A 13940-nucleotide genomic window follows, 5' to 3' on the forward strand; every position below is an offset into this window, starting at 1 on the left:
CAGAATATCAGAAAAATATAGACTTTTGCATACTTGTGAAGCAGTAGTCAAAACGAATTTTAAATTTTTAAAAGAAAAGAAGCCATGTTGGCATATGAAACAGAAGTTTTAGAATGGATAAGGAGACTTTGAACACCAAAGCTCTTTTGGTCAAAGGCATCAAATGAATCTGCTTGTTAAGATTATGTCTTCAGTAGAAATTATTGAAAATGGAGAAATTAAAAGTTGGCAAGTAGGTGTGTTACAGGAGGATGAGAGCAAAATCTTTTCCCGCTTGCTTACAATTATTTAAAATAAGTAAGAAAGCTGTAGAAAGTGTACATTTCTTTATTCCTTCTAATTTACCCTGAGAATTGAGCTATTAAGCTTCTAATGGTCATTCTTGTTCTGGTTATCTGTTTTGTTAATTTATGATGCACTTCCTGCTGGTCAACACTGTTCGTTTGCTCTTACAAGAAATGCCAGTGTCCATATTTTGTTTCATAGTTTAGGTCCTGGAAATGTGGAAGGAATCTCAAAACTTCAACATAACTGTATTTGCTCCAAGGTCAGTAGTCACCATTCCATTTTTTTTTTTTTTTTTTTTTTTTACCTTTTATAAAAAAATAGGCACTGTTTTTGGTGAGTGGAGGTAGCAGTTGCTGGGAAATGTGGCTGTGGCTGATAAGAAAGGGAAAGGGCTTAAAAGCAACAGCCACCAAACTTTATCTGTGCTTTGGAGCTCAGGAAAATGTTCTTGTCCAAAAAGGGAACAGGAATCCTGTTTTTGCTGCTGTTGTTTTTTACTGTTTATTTCCATTAGCGAGAAGCCTCAATGCCCCATATTATGAAAGATTACTCCTTGGATAATCTAGTGACAGGTTTACTCACATTCAGAGGTCATGTTCATATTTACTGAAGGCACCACAAATATAAGTTTCACTTTATTAAAAATTGTATGGATGTTGAAACTGCTGACAGAGAAGCTGGCTCAGTTGGATTTGACTATGGATATGATAATTATAATATGGCTTTTTGTTCTTTTAGAGGTCATAAGTTACATTGCAAAGATCTGTGTATTTGGATGCTGAAAAGTTACTCTAGAGTGTTATGACAAAACAGTAGGAAACATTTCACTGTGAGTAGTATGTCTCACGTAAATTTCATTATAGAATTAATGAAGAATCATTTAAATATTCAAGTTTATTAAAAATTCATTATTCTTCTAGAGGATCTTTAAAGTGCAATAAGAACTTGAAGAAATAATAGGAAAGTTTTGGTAACCGTGACAGTGTGTTAATTGAGTTGAAGGAAGGTAAAAAATGTATTAACAGAATGGATCCAAATTTGGCAAAAAAGATGTATAATAAATCAAGAGGGGAAATCAGTTAATAAAGAAAGAGGCCAATTATTAGTGAAGGAGGGGGGTATATTTAATGATTCTAAATGAAAGGTTAAACTGCTTCTGTGAATTTCAGTTGAACAAAAAGGAAGAAAAGCAATATGGATAATTAGGCAGTAATAAGATCATACTGAAAAAAAAATCAGAAAACTGCCTTAGGTGTTAGGGGAATATTGGCTAATGAACTTAACCTCCTGCAATTATCTTTGAATACTCACTTTTACTTTAGAAATGGAGGGGAATGATGTTTTTAGTTATCTTCAGAATGGTATGATTTTTTAAACACATTTATTGTATGTAGACTTTTAAATGGTAACAAATAAAGAAATGGAGTAAAATAATTTCTCATGAAAAGGGTATCATCTATCGTTCAGTAAAATACTATAATTTTAGCTATGATGCATTTTTTGTTATTGATTAATTCTTTAAATTTGGATTCTACTTAAGTGTTTGACAAGGGAAACATTTTAGAGGCTGCCAACCTAATTGAACCATTCAGAGAAATGCAATATAAGAAATTAGGATTCCTGTAAGGGTTTCTCTCAGTTCAGGTCTTATTAAAGACATAAATGGGTAGAAATCCCAAATATTGTCTAAAGGAAGATTTTTTTTCTCTCAAATTAACCCAATAATTTATATATATGTAAATTATTAAAATTTTATAAAGATGTTGGTAAATTCTTGACCATTTTTACAGTTTGTCTTAGGCCTTTGAATTGTGGGAAGATCTTGGTAATCATTTCTGGAATCAATATAAGGTCTAGTTTTACACATGACCTCTGTACTAATGATCAGATAGAGTAATCAATATAATTAAGTTCATAGATGATTCCAAATTTAAAGATGGTATGAATACAAAATTTGGACTAATCTTTGCTTCTGTGATGCTATGTTGACAAAAAGGTTATCTGATATATACAGAAATATCCTTTATAATTATAGTCTTTTTTTGGTCATTGATAGTCTTATAATTACCTTGATTTTTCTTTTATTAGATATTATACCAAATATAGTTCTGCATTGTATATTAATGTGGAAAACCAATGAAAAATCTGCTTTTTAAAATAATGGCAGCTCCTCAATAGGATATAAGCTCAAGAAGACAATAACCCAAGGGGCAGTCATTATTCTCTATTCAGAAAAGACTTGGACCAGATACCAACAGCCCTGCTGGGTTCAAGGCCCACTCTGGCACCAAGAGACTCTTGTTGATTAACTTCTGTGGATTTTTCTTTTTTTAAATAAAATGAAGGGATTGCACTCAATAATTTCTAACATACGCTTTAACTTGACAGTTGTTTTTTTTCTGTGATTATTTTATTTTCTACATGTATAGGTTAATTATTTTATGATAGAGACATATCACAGCTTTTATTGGATGCTTATATAGTATTTTATTATATTTAAATAACCAACAACTTATTCATCTCACAAATATTTTCTAAGGGATTACCCTGGGCATAGAACTAGCCACTGTGATATAGTAGTAAAGAAAACAGACAGGCAAAATACCTCCTTTCATGGGACTTAACCATTCTACTGAATGAATATGTCTCGAATAAGACAGATTTAAAAATAGATTTTTTTGACACTTGTCAAAATTCTGGCAGGTGGCCATATTAGAAGGGAAACTGCATATTCATCAAATCAGCCATTGTGTGCAGCATCATACATTGTCTTGAATTAGCTCCCAAGTCAGTGGTGGTAGCCTGAAGTCAGCTATGGTGGGAGTATTTATATCATGAAAATTGGTCAACACTACACATCAGGGCTTTAAAAGTGTTTTTTTTTTTTAAGTAATCTGGTTTAACAGCATACCATTGGTGCTAAGTGTTGTTAGAGTGTTGTTAGGTGCCACAGCAGAAATGGAGACGTAGTTTCTACCTGTGTATATCGTTGGTCAGGCAAAGAGATGAGTCAGAGACACATGATGTGTAATGAGCTTATAGAGCCATACCAACAACCATTGATAGGATACTGATACTAATGAATTACTGAAGAGGAGTTGAAAGAAAAATATGTGAATTTAAAACTAGATTTTAAAGATGAAGTGATACATACTTGACCAGAGAAGCAGCAAGAAAATTTTAGAGAGAACATGTATAAACATTTTGAGGCAAGTGTTTACAGTTTTATGGAGGAAGTGGTGAGTAGGTTTGTTGATCTAGAACAAGGTGTCAAACATTAGCTTCATATGAGCATGACAATGTCTGGATCCCTTATTAGCCTTGTCCTAGTGAAGTCCTAAACGCGGCCAGGTTTTCACTAGCAGTGAAAAATGGAAGACTCTTTGAATTTAGTGACCTTATCTCTGAGTGATGCCTTGAAAGTTAAGGAAATAAACAATCCTTTCTACCAAATTTTGGGCTTAATATCAAATTGAAGGCTTCAGATGTTATGTGTAGAATACTGATATCGAATCTGCTGCAGATCCTTAGACAACCTCCTCACCATCATGTTAAATCAGTTATTCTTAATATAAGGTAGGTTGACATAAACACCCAGCACTGTGAGATGCAGTCTTCCAACATTGAAGGGGAATGATCCTCTGTAGTATCATGCTGGATTATGCTTTTGCTAAGAATGGATGATGGTGGGACACTTGTACCTACTATGCATTAAGCTGAATGACACATGCGTGGAGGGAAAAATGGAAAACTCTTTTAAGAATGTGCTGCTGCTCAGCTTTAAATGACACCTGGATCTGTACTTTTAGGAGATAACTGCAGCCAGTGGGCATGCTGCCCTATAGGAGTCCAGACTAGAATGCCTTTGAAATGGATGAGTACACAAACTCCAGTTATTTGTAGAGGGGCCACAAACCATAAGGCAAAGAATTGAAAACATGTAGATCAAAATTGGAAACCTGCTTTGAAATGCACAGTCACCCTGTGCATGCCTAACTCCATGCTAGGTTCACACCAGCCTTTTATCTGTGTGATGCATTGAGATAGCAGCAGATATTCAAGAAGTGGGAGCTGGAATTCTTTATTTCTGTCAATTTCCATAATGATGTTTTAGAATACCAATAGTAGTTTTATTTTTTAAAATAAATAGAGGGTGGATGTACAGAATGAAGTAAACATGCTGTCTAATCAAATAATCTGTTTTTCATTTTTCAGCTTTGTATTTTGGAGCAATAACTGTATGAAGAAAATAACTAGCATGATTTTAGCAGTTATTAGCTTTTTAAGCTACCCTACAAAATCAAGTACTGTGTATGTACAGTTTAAAGTGATTTTTTTTTCAATTTTCACATGGAAAATTAGCATGAGAAGAAAAATATCATAAATATCATTTTTTTCCTCACCTTCTTGATATGCCCTTTCTTACATAGGAAGTATAAATAGATTTATAATAGCTTAGAATAATCAAGAAATTATAGCCAGAGATTTTGGTTGGTTATAATTTGGTTGGTGATCCTGAAACTGAGGCTGACCTTTAACATAGTCATTGAATGAGCTTTGAAGGTTTCATTGGGCAAACTAGGACTTGAAATGCTGCTTGAACTTGGAATATATAGTATACGATCATATACCATAGCAATACTTTGAACTTTCTAATTTTTAACTTGCTGTAAGTATCGTACTTAGGAGCACCATGATGTCTTAGTGAGTTACCACTTGCAAATGACAGGTAATGACATAATAGTTGAGAAATAAATTCCTTGAAATTGTTCAAATATGTTTTTGTACAACTTTTTAAAAGAGGTATATACTTGAATGGGTGATACCATCTTTAAAATTAGTGTGGAATTAGGTTGAAATAAATTCAGAGTGTATATATGCCCAAAGTAAAACAGAAGCAAAACAAATTCTGGGTTGACATGCCTTAAATTGTTATGGGTTGGCTGGTGCATATAGGAAACTGAATGTTTATTGAGGTCATGATTTTAATGTTGGAGGTTATTATTATTATTATTTTTTTTTACCACAGGTAGCCATCTTATTGGATGTGGTATAGAATCAGTTGTATTTAACAGTTAAGTTATTATAATTTTTTAAATTCAAATTGTTTAATTTTCACTGACAAATCAAGAAGTGAAATAATAGAGGTAATCCTCTGGATGAGTTCTCCTCTGGGTTTTCCTTCTAATGAAGCAGGTGACCTGAGTAAACCATCTAATCAGTTAGGACCTTAGCTTTTTAAACTATATAATCATGAAGTTTTCCTGGGTGACTTCTTTAGAAATTTCACCTTAAAAGATACATAAGGGCCAATTCTTTCAGAGCCTTTTTGAATCCTGCTCTTCTTCCAATTTAGTATTTATTCCCTAGATCAGGGCTATCCAACAGAAGCACAACATGAGCTATATATGTACTTTCAAAGTGTCTAGTTGGCATGTTAACAAAGGAAAAAGAAACTGGAGAAATTAATTATAGTTGTAAATTTTTTAAAAATTTTTATTTACTTATGATAGTCACACAGAGAGAGAAAGAGAGGCAGAGACACAGGCAGAGGGAGAAGCAGGCTCCATGCACCGGGAGCCCGACGTGGGATTCGATCCTGGGTCTCCAGGATTGTGCCCTGGGCCAAAGGCAAGCGCCAAACTGCTGCGCCACCCAGGGATCCCTGTAAATTTTATTTAACTCAATTTATCCAAAATATTATTTTCCCATGTAATTAATATTAAAATATTATGAAATACTAAATCTTGAAATACTAAGTCTTGAAAATCTGGTGTGAGTTTCACAGAGCATATTTCTAATTGGATGAGCCATATTTCAAGTGCTCAGTAGCCTACCTGAGGCTCATGTCTACTATATTGGACAGTGTAGCGGAGGTCATTAGATCCCTATATCACTACCCAAATTTTGGGACTTTAGAATTACCTGTAATTTCCTTTGTTTTCTTCACTCTTCTATACAGTGGTAACAGAGACTCTCACTCCCTAGAATCAATCATGATTTAGAGTTAAATTGGCACATTTTCTTTATTTTCAAACTTCTAGAAAGAGTAGTCTGAATTCTCTTCAGTTCTTTAATTTGCTTATTTCCTCAATCCATTGAAATCATATCTAAATCGCAAATACTCTGTAGAAACTCCTTGGAAAAATTACCATACCTTCTCAATGCTTAAATACAATGGTCACAATATGCATGCTTCCTGATATCTTAGCAGAATCAGACACTATAAATACTTAATCCTTGGAACTTTCTTGTCCTTTGTCATGTACTACCTTAATTTTTTTTCTTGGTTTTCCTTTTAGCTCTCTGTTTTGCTGGTTACTTTCTCAGTTTTCTCTTCTTTGTTCTTTGCCCACTGTCTTTGACTTCTTGTCTACTTGACTTCTTTCCTAAGCATCAGGATTTAATTTTTAGTTGTCTACTGGATATATCTACATGATGATATTCTGTGGTTCTTCCAACATAACACAGCCTTCTCCCCATACCAAACGTGCTCTCTCCTTCTGCATATAATTTTAGTTTTTGACATTACTGTATTTAGTTACAAGTCACAGTTAGAAATTTTGCCATCATCTTTATTTCCATTTTCTTACCATCTTCATACAGTTAGATACAGAATCTTTTTTGGATCTACCTATGAAATATGTATTGGGTATTTCTCTGTTCTCTTTTTTGCAGTGCTTCATTTTGGATCCTCTTACTAAGATCCCATGTGTTCTCTCTTTCTTTGACTGTTTTCTCTAATATATTTTGCATGTCACTTCCAGAGTTCTTTTCAACACAATTTAGATAATTAGTCTGTTTAAAACTCATACTGATTCCATTTGTTCTCTTCTTATGTGGCATCTAAGTCCTAGATGACTCTTCTATGTCTAAATCTGGACATTCTCTTCTGCATTTCCCTCTCTGAAATCCTTTAAGACCTAAAATTATTTTAGTGATGAAACTTTAGGCTTCTTAATGGCCAGTCAAGCATGAAACTAGTCATCATGCTTGAATAGTATGACCTGACAGCATTCCTATACTCATAACAAATGGTTGAATACATGGTTTACTTACATGATTCTTATGTGAGTTAGGTTAACAAGTAGATTTCTTTTGTTTTTCTATAAGAAAATCCCTGTATTTTGGTTCCTGAGCAGCAAGAGTTAATAACATCTTGGTAACAATGAATGATGTATGCTTTTATTTACAGATAAGCTTTCTATACTTGAAAACTAATATAGAGAAATACCTTGGTTGAGCTGTGCAGCTGGCTGGCTTTTATAGGAAAACAATAGATTCTCTGAGGTAATACTAATGTAAGAAGAAAGTAACGCTGGCAGTTAGTAGATCTAGTTGGAGTGAGAAAGAATGACTTTAATTGTTATGTATTTCTTAATATTTTTACAGTTGGTTGTCTCCTGGTTTCTTTATTCTCCTAGCATATTTCAGTTGGATGAGATATTCGTTCTTTATAATGCAACATTATTATTATCCTTCTATGCCTTAGCTGGCAACTGGCTTCTCTTAGGCAACCTAGTCATTGATGTTTCGAGGAAGAGAATAAATATTAATTGGAGGGTGTTACTTGTGGGAGACCTTTAAGAAGTACTAAATATGCTGAGGAAGTGGTTTTTGCTTCTATTTCATGAGTGTTTGTTTAAAATCTAATTGCTTGATTTGAAAGAAAACTAGAGGTCATAAACAGCAATGAATAAATTGTCAACAGGAATATTTTTGCATTTAGTAAGAATGTTTTGCCCTTTTCTCAAAAGGGAAACAAGGCAACAGCCAATCATCATGTTTAAAATGGTAATTAACCTCCTCATCTTTGTAATTCTAAGAAGCCTAGTCATGAACTCAGGATCCAGCATCCAAGGTAAACATCAGTTATCATTGAAAATTTATTTTCTAAAATCACCTGTACTATGTGTGTTTAAGTGAATGTAAGCAGTGTGACTCATAAAAGTAGAAGGAAACAAGCCAAAAACTATAGCTGCAACAAAATGCTCTTGTTACAACCAATTCCATCTTTTGTAGAACTGTATATAGTGCTGGACAATATATACAGCTGGAAATTTTAGGACCAGAAGTTTCTGAGGACCTACTATGTGATGAGAATTGTTCTAAATGACTTCTATAAATTACCTTATTTAGTTATACTAATAACTGGATGAGGAAAGAAGTGTTATTGTACAATGAGAAAACTATGGACCCTAGAGATGAGTTAACTTGCCCAAGGTCACCAGCAAATGCTGGAGTGAGGATTCAGACCAGGGCCTTTTCCCCTCAAAGCTGTACTCTTGATCATTGCTCTCTTCCAGTAATTAGTCATTTAGCCTGGCAGTCAGTCTGATTTTGTAACAATGAACTCTATAGCTACTCCTTTATATAAGACACACACATACAGTACATTTAAATGTATCTCACGTGTTTTATACAGTAACAGTGTTCACTTTTTGTTGATTATAGTTGCAGCTAAGATATGTTCTGCTAAGCCAAGTAAGGGATTTTTTTTAAATTAAGGTTTTTAAGTTAAAAAGAAGGCTAACAATTTCCAAATATCTGTAAGAGTTTCTCTTCTGCAAGTTCTCTCCACAGCTCCTTACCCATTCCTAAAAAAGCTACTAAAGAGTGACATCTGGCCTCAAACATCATCTCTTTTCTCCACCCTAAACAAAATCAAGCATAGGGATGCCTGGATAGTTCAGTTCGTTAAATGTTAGACTCTTGATCTTAGCTCAAATCTTGATCTCAGGGTTGTGAGTTCAAGCTCCACCCAGTGTGGAGCTTACTTAAAAGAAAAACAAAACAAACAAACAAAAAAAACCCAACCCTTCCTCCAACCTCCCTCTCCCCCCCAATCAAGCATACACATTTTGGGATGAAAATCACTATAAAGTGCCATTATCTCTGGCTAAAGGAGGATTTGTTAACTATCTTTTAACAGGCTAAATAGAGCTTGGGATAGTAAGTTGAATGTGGTATCTTACACGTACCTAGGAATAGCCTGGCTGGGGGATTGATGAATATCAAAATCTTGTCTGACAGTGAAATCATCAAACAGGAATTGTAAGGACATAAAAACTCCTGAGGATTTAAGATGTACTGCCAAATAGGGGTCAGCGAGTCAGGTATAGCAGGAGTGATAAGTCTTATTGACCTTTTGGCCTTTAGTTTGGATAGTAAAAGTTAAACTCTTTGGCTATGTGTTTATATATTATTAGCATACATTTGATAGGGGAGATAGGGTCCACTTAAAATAATTGGGGCTAGATTGACTTGGTTGTGATTACTTATATGCTGGGAATTACTTTGGTTGTTAATTAAAAAATTTAGAATGTTTATTGTTAAAGCATATAAATAAAGATGTTTCTAAAAATCACTAATAATATCAATATCAACCCCCTAAGAAGATACTATTTTTATTAGTATATGTACTTCTAGTTTTTTTTTCCATGTGAATGTATACATATGGGTGTGTATATAATATAAGCAAGGCAGGATTATGTCACAAACATTTTTGTAGCCTACATTTTGAAGTACTGCATAGGGGATCCCTGGGTGGCGCAGCAGTTTAGCGCCTGCCTTTGGCCCAGGGCACGATCCTGGAGATCCGGGATCGAATCCCACGTCGGGCTCCCGGTGCATGGAGCCTGCTTCTCCCTCTGCCTGTGTCTCTGCCTCTCTCTCTCACTGTGTGCCTAAGTAAGTAAATAAGTAAATAAGTAAATAAAAATTAAAAAAAAAATGAAATACTGCATAGCCCCTGAAAGTGATACTGTAATGATTGCTTCTAAATTTTGCTAAATAATGCTAGGATACAGTTTTGCCTTGTAAACAATAATATGATAAACACCCCTGTAGGTAAATCATTGTGTTATCCAGTTGTTCTGAGTGGAATCATGTTTCCATGATGAACAACAGAGCATATAAAAGCAATTACCAGTTTCTAGAATCAAGTGAAAACTCAGAAACCTATCTCAATATAAAAAAATTGTAGTAGGTTAGAGAGGCAACACCAAAGTCCATGTATAAACAAAGACTTGAAAGAAAAGAAGACTTAAAGAAGCCTTCACGGGCAGCCCTGGTGGCTCAGTGGTTCAGCGCCGCCTTCGGCCCAGGGCGTGATCCTGGAGACCTGGGATCGAGTCGGGCTCCCTGCTTGGAACCTGCTTCTCCCTCTACCTTTGCCTCTGCCTCTCTCTCTGTCTCTCATGAATAAAAAAAAAAAAAAAAGAAGCCTTCACAATAAACCTGAAGGTTATGTTGGTATTAATGATTATAGTCCTTAGGGACACAGTCTGGCAATGTGCATCAAGAGCCCTTAAACTTTCATCTTTGCTAAAATGAAAAAAAAATTATATATTCTAGGAATGTGTTCTGCTTTTTTTTTTGTTTGAACATCTTATTGTGGAAACTTTTCTACATGCACAATCTTGTTTCATCTGTAACTCTCACTCACCCCCCTACCCTGTATTAGTTTGTTATAAACCCAGACATCATATTGCCTTTTAATTTTATCATTTTTGTTATATAGTAGTTCACTTTTGAGGAATATATTCTAAGAAAAGAATTTTAAATACTAGAAAAACTTTATGCCCAATATGTTCTTCAGAGAATTATTTATGATAGTAAAAGAAATTGATAGCAACTACCCAGCACTAAGGCAAAATACATATTGTGAAATGCTCACTTGATGGAATGTTATATTAAAATGAAGCCTGTGAAGAGATTGAGGTAACATGAGTAAAAGCTTATGTTGTTATGTTTTGTAATAAAAATGGAGAATTAAAGTATATAGAAACAAATGAACAAGCAGAAACTCTTCTGGGAAAAATATGAGAGGGGGGCTATACCAAGATATGAAGTAATGATCTACTTAGATCACAGTTTTGGAAATGATTTTCCCCTCCACGTTTTGCCTGCTGTTCATTGAATTCCCTGTCTTCTATATTGACCATGAATTAGTTTAATGATAGGAAAAATATAACAAACTTCAGTTGTGATGAAAGCATGACAAACTATATTTGGCTTTAGATAATTGTACTACATGACTGTAATCATTTATGGTAATTGTGGGAACTAAGTATGAGAACAAATAACATCATAGAAGGATATTCTGAGGATTCCTCTGGATTGCAAAATTTGCAAATGACTGCTCTTATTCCCTCCTTTTCCTAGTTAACTTTTTCTCTTTTACTATTTAAAAAAATAAAGAAGCCAGTATTTATTTAAACATCTCCCACAAATGCCTTTACTTATGAAATACAAACAAAACAATAAGAAAATACCCTCCTCTTCTATCTTTTGTAAAACGTTAATTGGTATTAAACTTCTCATTTCCATTTGGACTTCCTCTACATTCTTTTAAGTCTTAGAATTTGAAATAAAACTTCTAAACATCTGTGTTTAGCTGTGGAAGACATATTCTTTATCTAATGGGGTTTAGATCATACGGTTAAAATTTCTTTAGAAAATCAAATTATGTGCCCCCATATTTATACATTTGTTTTGTTTGGTTTATTTTTTGCAGTTAAAATATATCAAGTTGAATTATACTTTGTATCTGAGGCTTTGGCTACCTTCTCTTTATCTCCTTGGCCTTATGCTAGGGTGCATTTCACCTCGTATATAGGAATTTTAAAATGAAGCATGTTGCCTGGTTTCTCGATGCTTTTTGGGGCTTCTAGACCTGCAATAAAACTATCTGTGAGCTGCACTATGAAGCATTTTTATTTCACTGAACTCTAACAAAACTTTAGTGGAATTCTCTGAATTAAAGTATTCTCTGATTTTCAAAGTCTGCTTGATCTCAAAGCAGAGAGTCAAGAATGCCTTCTGACTTTAGCAATTTTCTTTATTGCTCTATATTCTTTCTTAGGACTGGGATTCCACACCTGTAATGCTCCTATCAAAGGGCCTCCCTGCATGCAGATCTTTTTAAGGGCATTACCTGTAACTTTCTGCTTAATAAAAGGGTGTATTTCAAGGGAAAAAACCCTCTACCTTTTACTCTGTGAAAATAATGATGATAAATAATAATTACAGAAGAGAAACATTTACCTGTCACCTTGGTTGCTGTCACAGGGAAAAAGAACATGACAAGTGGCTCTTAACACTTTTGCCTGGAAGTATCTTATGTCCTTTTTGCTCATATTTTGTTGGTTAAAGGTTGATATGGCCATTCTTAAAAAGGACTGGAAAATAGAGCAAGGATTGACAGGATTGTTTATTTAGTATGTGTGAACACTTTCATAGGTCTTATTGGTTGATTGATTCATATATTTAATCAAAATTTATTGAGCATGTAATGTTTGCTGCTTATTGTTCTAAGTACTTGTAATACACACAAAACAGACAAGATCCCTGTTCTCCTGGAGCTAATATTTTTGAGCACTATTTAAGAATCACCTTGTCAGTGTTAATCAAGAATCTTAATCGTTTTACCTTATCATCCAGTAATTCCACTTCTGTATTGCTAGACTAAGGAAATACTTTTGAACATGAAAAGAATTATAATAATGAACATTGTAACTTTATTTGTAAAATCGAAAAATTTGAAGCAAATGTCCAGTAGGGAAAGAGTGAACCATAGTACATTTATTCATAGAATACTATGAACCTGTGGGGCCCCTGGGTGGCTCAGTGGATTAAGCTGCCAACTCTTTCTTTCAGCTCAGGTCATGATCTCAGGGTCCTTGAGTGAGCACCACACTCAACAGGGAGTCTGCTTGAGGATTCTCTTTCTCTCTCCCTCTGTCCCTTCCGCCTTCACTCTTTCTCTCCTCTCGCTCTCTCTCAAATACATAAATAAATCTTAAAAAATAAAAGAGAGAATACTATGAACTTGTCAGTTTGTATTGAAAACAGTTGTCACACTTTTTTGTGTGTGTGACTATTTTTAGTGACATTTTAGCATCCTGGGATGAAATAAAGGAGGTAGCCTAATTCATTCTGGGATCGTGGTTGGCAGTATGGTCAGGATTTGAAATTGTTAGAATTACTTAGGAGAGTTAGATGTCCCTAAATATGAGATTATGACTAGTGAGATTGGGAGTATGTAGAGAAACTAGAAGTTTTAAATTCTAACAGGATATCAAGTCTTTCAAGTAGATATATCCTGAAGGCAGCTGGAAACGCAGAATTAGAGATTGGTCAGAGATGAGGGCTGATGTTCTTGGGGATTCATCATCATAGAAATGTTCAGAGCTTGTGGAAGCGAATGACCTATGAAGGAGTGAAGTAGGAGGAAGGTGAATATAGGCAGAGAATCAAAGGGAAGAAAGGATGAAGAGGATCCCAAAGAAAGGGATGAAGAGATAGGAGAGATAGGAGAAAAAAATGGTCATTTTGGGAAATTTTTCAGGAGAGAATTAAAAAAAATTTTTAAGGTTTAATTTTTAAAAATAATTTCTAGGGCAGCCCTGGTGGCGCAGCGGTTTGGCGCAGCGGTTTAGCACTGCCTGGGGACCCTGGATCAAGTCCCACGTTGGGCTCCCTGCATGGAGCCTGCTTCTCCCTCTGTCTGTGCCTCTGCCCCCCTCTCTCTCTGTGTCTCTATGAATAAATAAATAAAATCTTTAAAAAAAATAAATAAAAATAATTTCTATATCCAACATGGGGCTTGAAATCACAACCCTGAGATCAAGAGTCACTCACTCTTCTGA

At 34.7% G+C, this 13940-nt stretch overlaps 1 protein-coding gene across 9 annotated transcripts in view; it reads left to right on the forward strand.

The window, feature by feature from the left end:
- Positions 1 to 13940, forward strand: part of IMMP2L (inner mitochondrial membrane peptidase subunit 2) — an 847197-nt gene that overhangs the window by 77774 nt on the left and 755483 nt on the right. Inside the window, exon 4 of one of the 9 annotated variants that reach the window (XM_072783445.1) lies at positions 487 to 547. The exons of the other annotated variants lie outside the window; for them this stretch is intronic. Within the exon in view, the coding sequence (XP_072639546.1) occupies positions 487 to 547 (61 nt within the window). The remainder of the gene's footprint in view (positions 1 to 486; positions 548 to 13940) is intronic. 9 annotated transcript variants of the gene reach the window in all.

The sequence above is a fragment of the Canis lupus genome, chromosome 18 (assembly GCF_048164855.1).
Source record: "Canis lupus baileyi chromosome 18, mCanLup2.hap1, whole genome shotgun sequence".
Taxonomy (NCBI): Eukaryota; Metazoa; Chordata; class Mammalia; order Carnivora; family Canidae; genus Canis; species Canis lupus.